Consider the following 19,110-nt stretch of genomic DNA (forward strand, 5'->3'; position numbering starts at 1 on the left):
TAGCAACCGCCTTACATTATCTATGACAACTGTCAAATTTAAAATGGTCATGAATATCAAATATTACCATGTAAAAAATGAATTCTTAATCATATGTTATAGCTCGAGAAGTATGAACATGTTTTGCAGCAAAAATGTTGAATGTCAAAGCCAACCAGACAGTTGTGTGAGGCAAGTGAAGCTCTCTAAAAATCTCACAAGATAACATTTTTGTGAAAGTGCCCTTATTGTATTATTTTATTGAGATTATATTTGCAAAGGATTCCTATTATGAAGTACAAAACTGATGCTTTTTTAAATACAGTACAACATCTAATATACTTTCAAATGATGACATGAGCTGCACCATGAGAAAACCAACATAGTGGCTTTGCGACCAGCATGGATCCAGACCAGCCTGCGCATCCGCACAGACTGGTCAGGATCCATGCTGTTCGCTAGTCAGGATCCATGCTGGTCGCAAAAGCCGCTATGTTGGTTTTCTCATTCATTCATATCTCCACAAAATAGTCATTCTGGCAAAATCCAAAAAGTTTCAGGCCCATGAAATTAAATGATTTAACAGTTCATTTCTCAAAGTAAATAAAGGAAATTATTTATTTCAACAAACATGTCACTGTAGCTTCAGTAAATTGAGTAATTTGTGTAACTAGCTGCACAGCACAAAGCAAAATGTATTTATAGTCTCAATTTTACAATATCACAATTAAATGCACAATAAATATTTAGGTATTTTCAACAATAACGTACTGTACAAAGTGGAATGATGTGGATCATACAAAACATAATCATTATACATGGCAAGTTGTGGGTTTGCTTCCTGGTAGAGTCATACCAAAGCTGTAAAAAATGGTACAAGTAGTTCCCCTTGCTTGACACTCAGCTGGCTTTCCTTCTCTTATACCCTCAAGGTGGTGGATACCAACAGGAATGAAATGTTAAGCATAATATTATTATGAATTATAGAACTTGCTTCACAAATAACTTAAAATAAATTAATATATACTGACATTAAGAGTTTACTCTTTCAATGTAAGCACTAAATGATGCAGTAAAGGCCACTTCCCTCACTGAGAAAATGTTATAAGAGGAATAAATGCTTTTACATGTTAAATGCACTGAAAGATTGTGCTATCTTCAGCCACTTCTACAATTTGGTAAGTCAATGGAAAAGTTCCCCTTTGAGAGTTCAAACAAGAAATCTACAAGTCTTCCTCATTTGGAAAACTATCATAGACTATGGAATTTATTAAGATTACAAAATTATCTTTTTATTTAATGCTTTATATAGCACTGATGGATTTTGTTTGTCTGTTTTGGGTTTAGCGTTGTTTTTCAACAGTATTTCAGTTACGTAACGGCAGGCAGTTAACCTAACCTGTGTTCCTGGATTCTGTACCAGTACAAACCTGTTCTCCACAAGTAACTGACAACTTCTCCTAACACTAATGGTCTCCCTATCATTCTACAATCAAACTCTAGAACAGTAACAGGTCCTAGTAAAGAAAACATATTATGCAACCAAATGTGAAATTAAAAACATCCTAGTCAAACTCCCTTGCTGTAACTTGAAAGAAGAAAAATCTAGACATAATGCCATCCTTTAAAATATTTTTGTTTGTCATGCTCCTTCCACTCTATCTGTGCCAAAAAAAGTAATCAAATCTTTTTTTTAAATATCCTATTCCCATTGTTCAGTCAGAATACCCTCTGCTGAAATTAAACAAACTTTTGAAAATAATGTAAAATATATGAATTTTTTCATAAGCCCTAATGTAACTTAATTTGCTCTGTCTAAATTTTTCATCAGAGCTTTACTGAATAAACTAAAAAAAAAAATGATGAAAAAAATCTAACCACCTTTAAAAATTGTGAATCACAGCACAACAAACATTTTTTAGGGATGGCCCGACAGACTATATCTAAGATACCCTATATCTATATACACGTTTCACCAGAAGACTAAAATTATAAATAGACATTAACTAACCTCTATAAATAAAATCAATGCTGGAAATCACTACTGTAGTGTCCTCACGTATGACAATTATCAAAACTAATCTTCTCTTTTTCATTGTTTGCAACACATAAAATTTTCAAAATGTGAAATACCATTTGTTAATTTTCTATAAATAAGTTCCATTTCATAGTGCTAGATAAATTAGTAACAGAAATATATTTTCTTGTGTTTTTTAAATAATTTTGTAATTACCTCCATTTGAGGTGAAAAATATTTCTTCGCAACATGGCTAGAAAAATCAAATTTTGAAAATATCCAGTGAATATCTAACACATACAAAAAGCTCACTGAATATGATTATGCGCAAATGTTGTTTTTTTTGGTTAAGCACCATTTTTTTTTTACAGATTTTTAGTTCTGTAATGGCGGGCAATTAATATAACCTGTATTCCTTGAGTCTCTACCAGTACTAACCTATTCTCCGCAAGTAACTGCCAACTTCTCCACATGAATCAGATATGGAGAATGAATGATTTCAGACTCAACATCTTCTATTAAATCGTAACAGAAAATATAAGCCACGCCCAGAAAGTAAACTCATATCCCCACTATTCCTAGATCTACGCTCTCTCCCTATTCAGCTAAATGGTCATGCTGAGTAACTGCAAACCATTCATGAAAGTTTTAAATTTATTAAATAACCAAAACCAAGTTAACCACCTTTAAAGCCAGATAACCTGTTTTGAAATGATACACTTAAAAGATACACAAAATGAGATCATGATAATAAAATGTGATAATTCTCTAACAATTTATACAGGTAAGTAGGTCTTACTATCAAACACAAGAAATCTAGGGTTGATAGCAAAGCTTTGAATCTGTTTACATTTATTATGCTCATACAACATTTTTCTGTCACCCTGCAAAATGTTCAAAAAAGGTATTCTCGAACCTGTGCTAAAGCCAACCTGTGAATAGAGATCTCAACTATGAACAGATGCCACCTGACTCTAATGACCACTTCTTGTAGTGCCAATTTAGACTTTGGCACTGTTTAACATTAACATGAAAATCAAATAAAGACTACTTTCTGACTCTCCTGAAGGTTGTAGAGTGGTTTGACTGCACTGGTCATACATGTATTTAACAGATTTAAACAAAACTTCATCAAGTTATTGAAAACAAATACAGATGAAGCTGTTTAAATAATTAAGAAGGTAATTTTGAAAGTCATTTTAGTTATAATTTTACCTTTTTGAATATCAAACTGTACGCAATCGCAGGCTTCAGTTGTTTATGATATATGAGAACACGTTTCCAAATGACATCTTAAATACTACAAAATTTTAAACCACTACACAGTTACTCTGCAGCCAAAAATGGAAAAAAAAATACACTGCACTAATCTCCAGGTCTAATAAAGTTTAAAGCAAGTCACCAATTTGTAATACTGCACCTCCCCATAATAAAACAAACCACCAAATGACCGTGCAAGATCCTGTAAGTTAGTAAGAATTGGTCCACCAAGACTTTGTGCCATTTTTTGTTGTTGACTAAAGCAAAACCCCAAAAAATCTTAATATAACTATTCAAGTTGTCTGGACTGGTTCACTGATACTGTTATCAGCTTCCATGACACAGTCTGCTTCGGATTCATTTCTTGTTTCCATAGCAACATTATCCACTGACAATGGCAACAGAGGTGACGGTAACAAGTCGAGACTTTCAGAGTCTTCGTCTAAATCTACTTTAACTTTCCTTGGTTTGATTGTCAATGGTGTACGTTCTAGCACATTTTGAACTTCTTGTTTAAAATTTTCTTTAAAGTCTTTCATATCCTGCTGTAACTGTAACGCTTCAGCCATGACTTTTTCCTGTCGTTGACGCAGCTCAGCTAAGGTTTTAAGATTGTCATACATCAGTCGGAGACCTTCACACATGTATTCGTTCCCAGATTGTGGTGGAATGGCCTCACCGGACATGTATCGGTCAAACTCATGTTGAGTCAGTGCCAATGAGTCGGCTGTTATATTTTCTATAAACTGCACAGCACAGCACTGTAAAACAATGAAACGTAATGGTGACAATAAAACTTTCATTTACAATTTTCTCTAATACAATAAATTGACATTTTTTGTCTTAAACAGGTTAAGGTAATGGACCCGTAATGACACTGCAATGTCTGTTCAATTACGTATACTCGTGTAATTTGGCATTTCTCATACCTTAATTTTCTATAAAAAATAAAAACATCGAAATATATACCTAGATTACTTAATTCATCAGTTGTCATTACCGGTCTACTACCTCAATGTTTAAACTTGCAAGAACAAATATCATTCATAATTACATAAAAAAAAAACACTTTTGTTTTAAACCTTTTTTTTTTATTACATTACTGTATTTCATAATATCATATTGATAATGCATACCAGACATGAGGCAATCATAATCAGTAATTGTAATCAGATGTTATCAATTACATTTTGTCACATAAACAAAACTAAACTAAACTTGGAAAAAATTAATACAATGTACTGTAATCAAACAAATTGCATACATATAAACTGAAAAAGAAATTTGTAAGAACTGTCCATAACCACATTTCTTCATGTTAAAGCATTCATTAAATCTGTTCTTTAATCTATTTGTACATTAAAAGGTCTAATTCATACCAAGTTTGTGAAGATGTAACCAGCTTCTCCCTTCATCAGTCTACTTGGACAGGAAAATCTTGTAATAAACTGTATATTCGACTGAATGAAGGTGGGTTATGCAATTTGAAGATGTACATAGTGCATGTAGAAATCTCAGGCAAGTGGTCTCTTGATTGGTAATTTCAAATATATTTTACAATTTGTACTAAGATGCCAGCTTTCATGTCTACTTGGAAGGAATTTGTATAAACTGTTATTCGTGGAGAGTTGGTTTCTTAGACATTTTATAAGTGAGTGAAAATCATCACGCAAGTGGTTCTTTTGATGGGGTTTTCAATTATTTTATACATTACTATACATGAGTTGTCTTGAGGTGCTTTTTTAGTTGACTTAATTAATTTTAGAGAGAAATAATGTCTTTGCATATACTATTCTAATTAATTTAAATTACATTTTTGGTGCGAGATTTTTTATTTCAGGCAATTATGTTAAAATTTCCTTTGAATACATCTTTTTAATTGTCAAAATCACATGCTTATGAGTCTGCAAACCTATTATATAGCAATTTTTTTATATATATATTTTTTCACTCAGTAAGTTACAAGGATTGTATTTTTCCATATGATGTTTTAATTTCATATGTATCATACGATGTATGTCTGATACCATTTGTGACCATAGTTTTATTGTGTTGTCGTGCTAGAAAGTTCATTAAAAACATTATTTTCAGTATCACTCGGGCAAAGAACAAATTTATATAATTCATATAACAATAAAACAGGTCTGCTTTGAGAAATAAAGTCATGAATATTTCTGTTGCAGAACTTGAATATACTTCTCGATGCAAATCTAAAACCTGTAAGTTTTTACCAGTAATTGCTAAGTCGACTAGAGTTCTGACTTCTGTTTCGTGCTCGTTTATCATGGTGTCGAGCTGTTGACCTGTGACCCAGTGAAGACTTCGTATCTGGGTCTGAATCTGAAGGTCTTTCTGTTCATCGTCCGTGGTCGGTGGACAGAACAAAGACGTGTACATCTTAATTGTGACATATTTTTCAGCAAAATCTAGAAGCGTCTCAATGTCCTCTTGTGATACATCTGCAATGGATGAAAATGTCAAACTAAATATTTTGAATTTCTTCTACTAGAAATAAATTATAACTACAAAGACAAGAAATATTGTCCCTTTACAAATACTGTGAAATCATTTTAATTTTGTGGGCATGAAATTTTGTGGCTATGCCAATAACGGCAACTTCATGTGGAGATATGAATTTGTGGATTTCAACATTTGAAAATAAAATGAGTGGAAATCTTATTTCTTTGTTGGGATTGTATTTTTGAAAATCAAGAAAATTTGTCATCTACAAATATTAATGATTTAACAGTCCAATACATTTCACTCATGACCTAAAAATCTGCAAAACTAAAACTCTCACAAATATTGCCCAATCTACAATATCTAGTATATCAATTCTGTAATGAAAACTTCAAAATGAAGCATACCTTTATATTGTGACAACTTAATTGTCAAACATATTCTTATATAGTGATAACATCATCAACAAACTTACCTTTATACATAGTATGTGTATCCATACGTTTTCCCAGCTTAATGTAGAATTCCTGGACCAGATCTGTTAAATCATCTACTGGTGCATCAACATTCTGGTATAACTTGTCTACAAGCTCTTGAACTACCTGTAAAACATGAGATGAAAGTGATAAAAAATTATTTCCCCTAGAAGACATTGCAAGGCACACCCAGTAACCACATAAGCCATCTGCTTATACATTTCTAACACCGAGAATTATATAGAACAGCTTTACAAAACCCAAGTTAACATGTGGAATGATTTGGTTATAACTGCAAGCACAGTTTACAAGCTCTTTCTGGGCTGTACAATTTTTGCTTGTATTGTCATTTAATGAAGTTGTGTTGAAATATACTTAACCAATTAAAAATGCAAATATCATGCAGTATGAATATACAGAATATTGTGATTGTTAGATGATTGTTGTACTTTTACAGTAAACTGTGTCTCATTTTACTTTAACCTTTACCATGCTGGACATGACTGATTCTGCCTTTCCGACCAGTGTAGATCATGATCAGCCTGCACATCCGTGCAGTCTGATTCTGATCTGCAGTTTGCCATTCAGTCAGTATCTTTTTTGGTAAGCATCCCTTTTAACAGTTAATGGTACTGTCCAAATTGGAAGATGGACAAGTTCATTATAAAAATTTAGCAAGGTAAGGGTTAATACAGACCAGCATTATGTGTATTTTATCTCCTCAGTGCAAGTGAATAACTGCTTCATTACATCAACGCTGAGGTGAAAATGAACCACGCTATGAGAAAACCAACATCCGTGCAGACTGGTCAGGGTCCATGCTGTTCGCTAACGGTTTCTCTAATTGCTATAGGCTTTGAAAGCGAACAGCATGGATCCTGACCAGACTGCGCGGATGCGCAGGCTGGTCTGGATCCATGCTGGTCACAAAGCCACTATGTTGGTTTTCTCATGGCGCGGCTCAAATTATAATCAACAGAATACTGTTGTCCCACACTACAGAACTAACTCTTAAAACACTTGCTTTTCTCAAGTGCAATATTAGTGCCAAGGGTAAGTTCAAAGTTATGTACCTTTACAAAGTCCTGCGCAACTTGACGTTTAAATCTTTTCAAGAATTCCATCAGCTCTCCTTTCACTTGCTGTGTCTCCTTGTTCACTTGGCGTTCCTTTCGGGGCTTCATCTCTGGGAGCGATTCTGTAAAATAATTAAAACATAATATTATAACATTCACATATGAAAATCATAGAAGATCTTCAATTCTTCGTTCATCTTGCCGTCCTTAAAAAGTCTTTACAATCTCTGGTTCTGTGACGTATTCAAGGAAAGTTAATACAAATCTATTTAATAAAACTGTAGCAGCTTTTTTTTTATTTCCTGGAAGATGATGTTCATTCCTGATCCTCATCTTTGACAATGACTCTGTCAAATATAAAGCAATAGATAATTAATGAACAAATTACAGAAAATCTTAACAATTGTTTAAATCTAATCTGTTCTATTCCCCTCTAGCTTGTAAGGTGGTGATGATCAAGTAAGTGAAAAATACAAAACCTTACTTTTCTTCCTGTAAAAAAACTCTTTTGCAAGACAAGCATCAACAACAATGGAAATCTTATCATACAGTCATGTCCATGTCCATGAATTTGCCTTTTAAAGGAAGATATTTCAATCTGACATTTAATTATTATTGAAACTATCATGTATAATAAGGAAAATATAACTAACAGCAAAAGCTGTATCAATTGCCATTCTGACCACTTACAAACTGGATTATGACATTACGGCAATGGACACTAATGGCAATGCATTGGTACTTTCCATACAATTATGTATTCTTACACAATGTTTCAGCATTCTGCAGACATGATATAGCTCATTCACCTTGCTTCCCTTCAATACCACAGAATGCCAAAGTAGTATATGGACAATACACATCCAAATATAATTCTCCATTAACTTTTGTCATTACGAGTTCATTACCTAAATAGAAGTTAAGTTGAAACTAACAGTTTTATTTTCACATTCTCAAAAATTCATTTCAAACAAAAAAGGGCCTATATTTCATCTAAAATCAATCTTTTTTTCTGCAATTTGATATTTCGATACCTACCGGTATTCATTACTGTGTCACAGAGAATTAGTATATAATGAAACAAGTTAATATATTATACACATAAAGAGAATGGAAGTGTATGCCATTAAATTCATAAAGATTCTTACCAGCAAGAACTCTATACATTTCAATTTCCAAAGATTTTCTGTTCTGTTCCATGGTACAAACTGTTCCATTAATACTGTCTATTAGCACAAACTCATCCGAAGGATCCATTGTTAGAATAAATAATTAGCACTTTTCTCTATCTGACCTTTTTTTTTCTCTTTGTCTTACGTTCAAAACTCACTTTATGATGAAGTGCAACTTTTTCACATTTTTATCGGTGACAAATATAAGGTTTTTTCTTATTATTGCAAGAGAAGCAGTCATTCTTGTACAGCTGAATTACACAGCAAAATTTCTGATTCCTCTGTTAAAAGCCATGTTTGTCTCTTTCTTTTTTCAATTTGAAATTCAAAAATTAAAACTGTAATTTCGTCCTAACTCTCCCTTTGAAATCTTACAAAACAAACTCTCAAACTGATTTCAAAATCAAATGTCTTTATAGAAGCAATAAATCCACTAAGTGAATTATAAACAATTTTATATAACACTAACAGATTGTTTCCGGTGACTTCAAATTGATTATTTAATGGTATTCTATTCTATCATAACACGCCTAATCGTCCGCACACCCTAGTCTGCTTTGGTTACCGCCTAATGATATTTAACAATACCCCACATTGAACACATTAACTATGCACTGGTCACTCAAAACTGCACATTACCTATAAACACACTGTCCGTCAGCTGTCAGTATTGCGTAATCTTATGTTTACAAACAATACTGACCTACTTAAGAATGCACTAATTTACCTATAAATACCAGCAATTACTGACAATGTATTCTGCTGAATAATTAATTATAGTAATTAAACCTGCACAGTTCCTATTTTATTTATTTAAAACCATATGCCTCTGTACTTTATTTCTACAATAAGAAATAATTCCAAATTTCATTGTAGATCCATACAATCCAATAAAAATTATGGTCCAAACTGGTTGCTTTGTCCCCTTTTTGATAATTATCATTGCATCATCCTAAAGTGTGAAAAACTAGGGTGACAGTCTGATTGACAGTTTTTGACCAACTATAGAAATATAGCTAATAAAAAAGTCTTCCCAAGTTCCTGTAGTGTAATAGGAAACAATTACCCTAATTAATGTAACTGCCATAAGCAATTAATCTTTATTCAGTCATGAAACTTTTAAAATCATTTAACTTGCTTTTCCAAAGACATAATTTAGAAACAGTTTTACAAATGCATTGGTGCACATTCTTGCCCAAACCTCAAAAGAAATTGTCATATTTGCTGTCACTTCAAGTAATTCTGATTTGTCATACAAAACAGCATGCATGAATCATGCATCCTGCATCTGCCACACATCAAACGAATGGATACACCAATAATATATATATATATATATTCATTTTTTCCCTAAAATACTTTCACCGAGAATAATTCTTTTTGCGTATCAACATTTTCACAGTATATTAACTGCCCCAAAAATGTTGGTAAATAGGGTAAAAGTCTATAAACAAGGGAAAAAATGAACGTAGTAACCGATATAACAGTAATTTACAAGAACTGAAAGTATGTTAATTTGCACAGATTTGCGTCCAATACCATTAGCACAAGCTAAGAATGTAGGAAACAGTGGTGGGAAATTTTCAACGTAATAACTGTTAATAATAATAGGACAGATGTGTCACCATCAGAAACAGCTGTTCCTATTGACAGTTCCCTTTGTCTAGACTGCTATATTATCTGATTGATATTATTGACTCTATAATAGGTAATTATCTGAAATCCTTTCTCTATAACAAGATAAAATAACTTTATTATAGAGTCTGTAAAGGAAGAAAATTGTGGCTTTAAATGTCTTACAGTTCCTTTGATTTTTGATATTTTGCCTCCGTGACCAGTGTAGATTTTGATCAGCCTGCACATCCATCTTGATCAGCCTGCACATCCGTGCAGTCTGATCAAGATCTGTACTGTTTGCCATTCAGTCAGTATCTCTTTGGTAAGCACCCCTTTTAACAGTCAATCGTACTGTTCAAGTTGGATAAGTTCATAATGGAAATTTAGCAAGTCTAAGGGTTGAAATAAAGTAGTTTAATACCAAGAAAAGACAATGGGATTAATATATCCAATAGTGCCTGTGATTTTATGTTTATTATACAAGAGACTATCTATCAAGGGAGGTAATAAGACATTCTTTACTCGATCAAAATTTATCTTGCATATAAAGTTTGGGCAGAACATCTAAGAAGTTTTAAAATATGTATGTTATCAAGGGCAAAATTGCCTTTTTATCATATAAAATTTTACTTATTAGTATCAAAGCCCTTGCTATGAATAAAAGCATCCTTAATGTTACAAAATCAACAACAAAAAGGTTTTATAGCACAACTTTGCTTAATTTGGTTTAGTGGTATGATTTTGTTGTGTATATTTGAAACTGCAATAATAACTAACAAGTCTTTGCTGACCGCAAGCTAAAGCTTCCACATTTAACTGAAAGTAATCATAGACAAATTGGGCTGCATCAAAAATTGCATAACATACTAACACCAAGTCTATGTTTATAACGCCTGGATAGGAAAATGACTGAAATGGAAGGACATAAGATTCAGCATTGACCATATTCAACTGTCAACAGGCCATAATGGCTTTGACTGTGGTTGCACATGTTTTTGTTATAATATAGAAAATATCAATTTCTTATTATTTCCGATCTTCATTTATTACATTGATAAATGCTATCTCATACATATCTGAATTTTGACTGACACTGAAGGATGTATTACAGAATTATTTTTATTACCTCCCTTTATAACTAAGTTCATGTGCAACATTGAAAGTAGTTCTTTCCTTATTATGAAATTATGCACATTCTCTATTTAGCTGCTACTTTATCTCAATTTAACATCCAATTAAGAGCACTAGGGAGCTTTAACCAAGTCTGCAATACAGAGTATTGCATCACCAACAGCTTGTGTTTATAAACAGTCAACACTAAGCCTTTGTGGATCACACCTTGATAATAGTTGTGTGTTTATGACATGATTGGGCAGAAAGATTACTCTAAGATTTAGCCATGTTTATCAAAATTTAACTAGAAGTGACCATGGTCAAGTGTTGCATCAGCCATCTAAAACATTGCATCACCTTGCACCAACACCAAGCCCTTTGGCATGATATGATAATAGTGTGATTGCATAAAGTGCCGTCAGATGGAGATTTAAACATATCCACTAAAAACAACCATAGTCAAATATGTTGCATCAGCAGAATGGAATATTTCATCACCCTGCACCTTTGTGCAATCAATCAACATTAATAGTTTGCGGATCACAATGTATTATAATGATTGGTAGTAAAAGCCAAATGGTATTACAAGTGTACAACAAGATCAAACGCGATAAATCATTTACATTAATGATAATCCAGATTAATTCCAATCTATTGTAATCTCGAGGTTAATCTATCTGTTGCAAAGCATTCTAATTAAGGCCTATATAAGAGATAATATAAAATCGGTAAATTTAAGTGTAACAGATAAATAGGATTTGCTGAATTAAAATCAGCTTAAAAATATATGTTACAAACATTCTTCAAAATAACTTTTATAGAATAATAAGAAACAGCTGCCCAAAGAACAACAAATGTTGGCAACAAAAAACATGCCATAGGAAAGTTTTTTTCAATTCAGGAATGTCAGTGTAGTTACAGAACATAGGTAGAGAGCAAAAGAGTTTAAATTTAACACTTTTTTATGAAAATAAAAAAGACACAAAAGAAGATGGCAGATGAACCTTCAGCCTTCAGGATGGGCACATAATCTTTAACAACTTGAATAAGTTTTACATAAATTTATTAAGTAAATAATTTATTTATAATAATTAAATTATGAACAAAGTACACAACTATGCAAAAAATTATGTCATTAACAGACATTTATGTAACAAGTTATGTCAGACTGTCAATAACACTGTCATTATTACATCACATAAAACACATCCCAAGACCCAGGGGCATCCAATTTGTACATTATTTTGATAGTGTTATCAGATCTACTTGATTACTATTGACACAATTATTAAATCTAAATAGTTCGTAATTTATGCAGACACTTCTCTGATTATGTCACCTATTTTAATTTTAAGATTTTGACCAATAATTACCACTCAAGTGGCAACTGTGAAATCATCAATAATTTCAAGGATCACTATTTCATATATTTTGAGGTTGAGTGGATACATGAAATTAAATTCCAATGAAAAAATAAAAAAAAATTATATTCAAAATTGAAATCCACAAAGTCATATATCCACGAAATGACCATTTTGGTCAAAACCATGTAATTAAATGATATCGCAGTGCACTGAGAAAATTCTTCATTCAATCAAAATCCCCTTGATCAAAATCCCCTACACTGAAAAATGACAGGGTGTTACAAAACCCCCTTCATACTTTTGCAGGGGGTATCATAATCCCCTCTGTGATTTTTACTTATTTCATCAAATTCAAATACAACTATATACAACTTAAAAGTCTGTTGCATAAAACACGTAAATACAATGCCTTTAGCAAACATAATATAATTTGGAGCACTGATATCTATATATCTATAATGTTAATCACAGAGGGGATTATGACACCCCCTGCAAATGTGGAAGGGGATTTTGTAACACCCAGTCATTTTTCAGTGGAGGGGATTTTGATCAAGGGGATTTTGATATACACTCATTGCAACATGCTGATCCATCAATAAAAAAAGTTTAATGAGTAAACTAATACAAATGCTTAAAGATCTTATCTCATTTTATAAATTTAATTCAGATTTTCAAAACCAAATTAGAAATGTGTCCATAGAACACAGATGTTCCCTTCTATGTGATACTATGACACAGAAGTGTCTCTGGTACTTTGACAATAGAACATTTAGTCTGACACGTAAGTACATTTGAACTAAGATTTTGTCCACTGCACTTGGTGTCAAAGTAAGCAAAGGGACATGTCACACTTTGTCTTGTCATGGTGAAGGTTTTTATCAACTAATCTGAATATCCCATACCATACATAAACAGGTTACAGAGTTGACAAGACAAATGACAAACAACCTTACATTGACCTCTTAAGTGTGAACTTGACCTTTGAGGTATTAGTCTAAGTCTTGCATGTTGCATTATATCATCTTGTTATGGCGAACATTTGTGACAAGTTATGTGAAAAAGAAAGTCACAGAGCAGACAAGAAAAATGACCTTAAATTTCTTACCTCTCAGGTGTAAGCTTAGGGTCTAGGTTTTGCATTTGACACAGTCTATTTATGGCAAATATTCTGTGCACAGCAATCTTAATACTATTAAATGAGTGCAAGGGGACAAAATGTTGGTAAATCATTAACCTTGACCACTGAGGTAGGGGTCTGGGTGTGGGTTTTGCCTGCTACTTATAGACTTGTTATAGTTAAGATATTTTGAAATCGAACCAAACATGACAACGTTTAGGCCAGAAATGATACACACCTACAGAATGACCTCACAGACAATGCGCACACACTGGGGTAACACTATTTTGCCCAATACCACATTATTTTTGACTGGGAGTGGGGGTGGGCATAAAAAATAACATTAGACTATGTTGTTTTCTTACACAAAGTTATTTCCCCACTGACCATAATTTCTGAAAACCTTGTTTATTTATTATTACATTTTTCAAAATTCTTAATAAATAATTTATGAAAGGACTTTATACCTTGAAACATACTGATTATTATGCAATGTAATACATTAAATCAATGTAATACATTAAACATTATGTGCTCCTTAAAAGACTGCATGAAACTGGATATGTGCGTTATCAGATAACATTTCATAACATAAGACTTAATTTTCAAACTTTTATCAACTAAACATTGTTACAGCAATTGCAACAAGTCAAAATTTTATCTCTAGTTTCACATTCCATATTATGTATAAACATCACTTCAACTTCACTTCAGCATATCAAGTAATAATTTAAACCGATTTCAACCAATGTTATCTTGTCATGAAACAAATTTACAATTAAATTGTATCCTGTTTTTCTAATTTAATCTACTGATAGAGACAATTTCATTACTGAGAGAGGGAAATTATCTTATTTATCATTTCCTTGTATTTTAGATCTAAAGTAGTTCAAATTCACATCTGTAGTTTTGTGCTATCTATACAATGTCACGTAAGGCTTGGTCACAGTATCAGTTAATTCACACCTAGCTGACTATTGCATGTCTGTTTCAATTTATACAATGTCTCACCAAGACCACACCTTCAAATTAACGTTTAGACTTTAAAGTGACCAGTACCTGCCGGACAAGATATATATAAAATTATTCATACTGCTGGATGACAGGCCCTTAAAATCTTCCATCTAAAAGGCAAAACAACAACACAGACACAATGCAAGAAAATTTATACGAAGCTACAATGCTTATGATACTGTAAATACACTGTAATCAATTAATTTACTATAAAATTATGGTTGAAGACATTAACAAGCTCCTTGTGCCCAGTGTAGATCATGATCAGCCTGCACATCTGTGCAGTCTGATCATGATCTGCACTGTTCGCCATTCAGTCAGTATCTTCTTGGTTAGTGCCCCTTTTAACAGTTAATGTTACTATGGACAAGAAGAAATTTATCAGGGTAAGGGTTAACAAGCTCCTTAAAATGTAAATAAAGGCAAAAACAGAACCAACCTCCCTTAGGCCTATCAACTAAAAGCCCCTCAATTCAGAGGTGGCAGTTTTAAACATTGCTTTACTGTGCCCCATCATAACACTTCCCAAGATTTCAAGATTTGTTTTTAAAGTCTATAACTAAATTTTTTGTACCAACTGTAGAGAAATTTCTTACTACTATATTAAGTAAACGGCATTAACGGCAACAGCGGTTTAGTGGTTAAGACGTCAGCTGCTTAATCCAGGGGTTGTGTGTTTGAGCTCCATTGTCAAGACAATGGCTTAAAATGTGACACCAGTACTGGTACTGGTTTTTCCGGTAAGCAGACTTAAGATCTAGCTTTCATCACAATCAAGCTAAAATAAATTAGTATAAACAATCCTAAGCTTCATTACTGTTTCCTGGAATTCTGACTATAATTTCAGCCACTGTAAGGCATTGTGATTACAACAGACAAATGTCCACTCTCACCAGGATTTGAACCTATGACCTACGGCTCAGGAGTCTGACACTGTATCTCTGCCACAATGCGCTTGCAAAGAAGTGAACAAGAGAGTAATTAAAGCGCGTCTTAAACTTTCTTCACAAACAAACTAAAATGAGTTGATACAGACTACAGGTAACACAGAGAAACAATGAATATGTTGCCTCAGCTGATTAACCCTTACCCAGCTGAATTTCTAAAATGGACTGGTCTATTATTCAGTCTGGGAAATACCATTTATTAATCAAAGGGGGAGTTCCATGAAAATTTACTGACTGAATAGTAAACAGTGCAGGCTGATCATGATCTGCACTAGTCGCAAAGACAGAATCACTTGCCGCCAGAAGATACCTGTAAAAATTTGATAGCTTACCTTTGGTTGGTGTTTTCCTGAAAACAGACTTCAGCGTGTGAGCCCTCTTGTTGATATGCTGGGTCTTTTTCTCAGCAAACTTTGAGAACAATGGAGGTTTGTCTGAGCCCTCTGGAGACCTGAATGATTTCATGGTACAGTTAGAAGATTTGGTACATGTACTAAAAGTATTATTCAAATTCTAAACAAATCACAAAACCAGTTTCTTTTGTTTGATTAACTAATTACTTCTCTCATCTATTTATCTGTTAAATTTGCTACTGGCTTCTGAACCAGGGGTCTATCATGAGTTTGTAGCAAATGGCTCAGGTGGCAAATGGTAGAATAAACCCTGCCTGAACACCTAGCAGTACAAATATGAAACTATCCCTGCTATCTGAACTTCTTTGTTTTTGGCTTAAGTAGTCAGAGAATAGTATGAAGCACAAGACAAAGTTTTTCCTGCACCAAATATTAAAATATCCTCAAATAAATCAATGCAATAAATGTTGTAGAAATTCAGAATTTATTACTGTCAACCATAGGGTGTAATGATACGCTAGTCTCACAATACAATACAGATGCAACGATATGGTACAGTAAGCATTCATGTGACAAAATACAAAAATAAATCAATGTTCCTTTGCTTTAAATTTAAAGAAACTGTTATAAATGATACATTTGTTTAGTTGCTATCTTCAACAGTGATTGTATGGAAGTTTTCATTCAATGCCTCTACTTTTAATTGTATCGTTTCTGTATTGTAAAACAGACCTATGATACGATACGCGTATCGCCAGACTAATGTATCGTGATATTTCGATATATCGTTACACCCTTAGTCAACCAGTCTAAAAAATTTTTCAAATTTCATTTCTTTACGTACCACTGATTTGGCTTTATCTCTGCATGACAAGGGCATGAACTCTTGTATGCATTTAAAAGGAAGTAGGTAATAAATAAATAACAAAGACAATATAACCAAGTTTATGGAAATCAGCCTTAATCTACTTGTGTCTTACATTTTCTGTTTTCGGGCATCTTGTTGCTGATGAGCATGCTCCTTCTGACACACTTGTCTATAACAGATAGAACAGTAACCTTGCCATAACTGGTTACCATAGAAACCACATCCATTCTTACACTTAAGGTCTTCTTCCCCAATGTGCAACTTAGTTGGTTTCTTTGTGGTCATGGTTACCTTCTGTGCTTGATTTACTTCTCAACTGAAAGAGAAAACAAGAGGGTCATGATTAAGTCATATAATAATGTAAGTGACCCCTAATTACTTAGGGTTATCAGGTAATTATAATTAAACAGTCTAGGAAATATGATCAGATCATTTTTAAGTATTTTTTCCTATATAACTGGTTACTCAATAAAAGAAACCACTAGGCAATGGCAATACTTAATACCAAATATCAAAGGCCTAGGCCTTGAACTTTAAGACAAGAAAATTTTCGAAGTTTTTACCTTTGTAAGTTTTTGTTACAATTTTGGTTGACGACCACTGGGCAATGCAACATACCAAATATCAAAAGCCTAGGCCTTGCAGTTTTAGGCAAGACAATTTTTTTCTATTTAAGTCTATGTAAAATTTGGGACCCCTGGGGTGGGGCCTCTTTTCACCTCAGGGGCATAACTTGAATAATCTTGGACCAAGATTATTATGGTAGAGAACCACTAGGCAATGCAACATACCAATTATCAAAAGCTTAGGCCTTGCGGGGCATCATATGTTCAGTTTCCAACAGAGAATAGTCCCTGTAAAATTGGCCACTGTTGCCTAAATCGCAAATGTTGTATTTTCATGAGAAAATCATCTACCCAGTGTAGGACTTAATTTGCTATATGATACTTACTTATATCTGAAAAAAAAAATATTTTGGCTTCAAGTAGCTATAAGTCTTGAACCTACAACCTCCTGCTTGCAACTCAGGTGCTCTACCAGAAGCCTCGAATCACTACAGATTTTAACATCCTTACACCTTGCGGGACAATGATATTTACAGTACTTCACAGTACTTGTATTTCCTGGTCAGTTCAATTTCAAATCCATTTGTTTACTCACTGCAGAACAGCATTTAAATTCTGTTCAAACATTCCCCTAGTCAAGAAAGTGTCTTCTGTTCCATTTTAAATGAGTCAGTAATTTCTAACTCGAATACGCGCCTGCCTGGATCAATAACCGGATCTCCTGAATCTCAGTAGTCTACTTCAACATGTCCGAATACTACAACATTTCTGCTCAGAAACCGACTAAAATTTTTCGATTTCTTTCTTCTCTAGCGAAATATAATGGTTCAAAATTAAATGGCAATGTAGATTCTATGTGTAAACTTACCAAACATATATATATTGATGTTTAAAAGCTTCCGAAATCCCTGTAAATAAATAATTGACAGATCACAAGATCGATGAGATAATTGAGGTCAATTTCATGGAAGGGAAATAACTTTGTAAACACCAAGACTTTAGGCTTCAGACTGGTAAATCATTGAGTTAGGGGCCCAGTTTTCTAGTGAGAATGAAAGAAACGCGAAACGAGATTTATTTTCAATTTAAATTGATGTGAAAAGGCTGAGAGATTGAAAAGTACTGCAATAAGAGAATGAAACCACATACAGGACGATATTTAGCCTTACTCATTTGGCTTATCGAGATGACCTGATATTTTGTAGTTGTCAACCCTCACGCTGTCCCGAAACGTCATATTATTTGGACTAGACGATATTAACATAGGCTGTGTATATTTGTTATATAATGAAAATATACGTACATATCATACAGATACATTTAGGGTAACTCTTTCAAATGAAAAACCAACCACCTTCGATCAGAGGCTCACTTTAATCCCGAGACGAACCATAATAGACCTCTGGTATTCGAAACACTGAAACAAGCTTTGAAAAGCCAATTCATTAATTAGATTATAACTTGAAACTGTTCGGGATTTGGATTTACTATCTCAACAATGGTGTTGTTGTGATTTTTTTTTCAAGAAACTTTGTCTTCGGAATTTCTGCAAAGTGTTCTTCCACCAGGGATCTACGATATCGTCTTCCATTATGAAGGCTACTGACCAATGTTGTTGACTAAGCAAAGCTTGAGATGTTACTGAGCTGCTTGGTCGAAAACGCTGAAGATTTAAACTAAAGGAAGAATTGTACAAACTAAATGCAAACAC

The 19,110-nt window shown here is 33.3% G+C and overlaps 1 protein-coding gene across 1 annotated transcript; it reads right to left on the reverse strand.

Moving 5' to 3' along the window:
* Positions 1-1,312: 1,312 nt before the first annotated feature.
* On the reverse strand, positions 1,313-18,391 carry LOC123535258 (rab5 GDP/GTP exchange factor-like). The gene is given in 9 exon segments (XM_053520017.1): positions 1,313-4,017; positions 4,636-4,822; positions 4,966-5,006; positions 5,453-5,715; positions 6,192-6,318; positions 7,266-7,390; positions 15,945-16,063; positions 16,946-17,149; positions 18,268-18,391. Coding segments are annotated over 8 exon segments (1,503 nt in total). The 5' UTR covers positions 17,119-17,149; positions 18,268-18,391; the 3' UTR covers positions 1,313-3,549.
* Between the last annotated feature and the right edge of the window lie 719 nt (positions 18,392-19,110).

The sequence above is a fragment of the Mercenaria mercenaria genome, chromosome 12, assembly GCF_021730395.1.
Source record: "Mercenaria mercenaria strain notata chromosome 12, MADL_Memer_1, whole genome shotgun sequence".
NCBI lineage: Eukaryota > Metazoa > Mollusca > Bivalvia > Venerida > Veneridae > Mercenaria > Mercenaria mercenaria.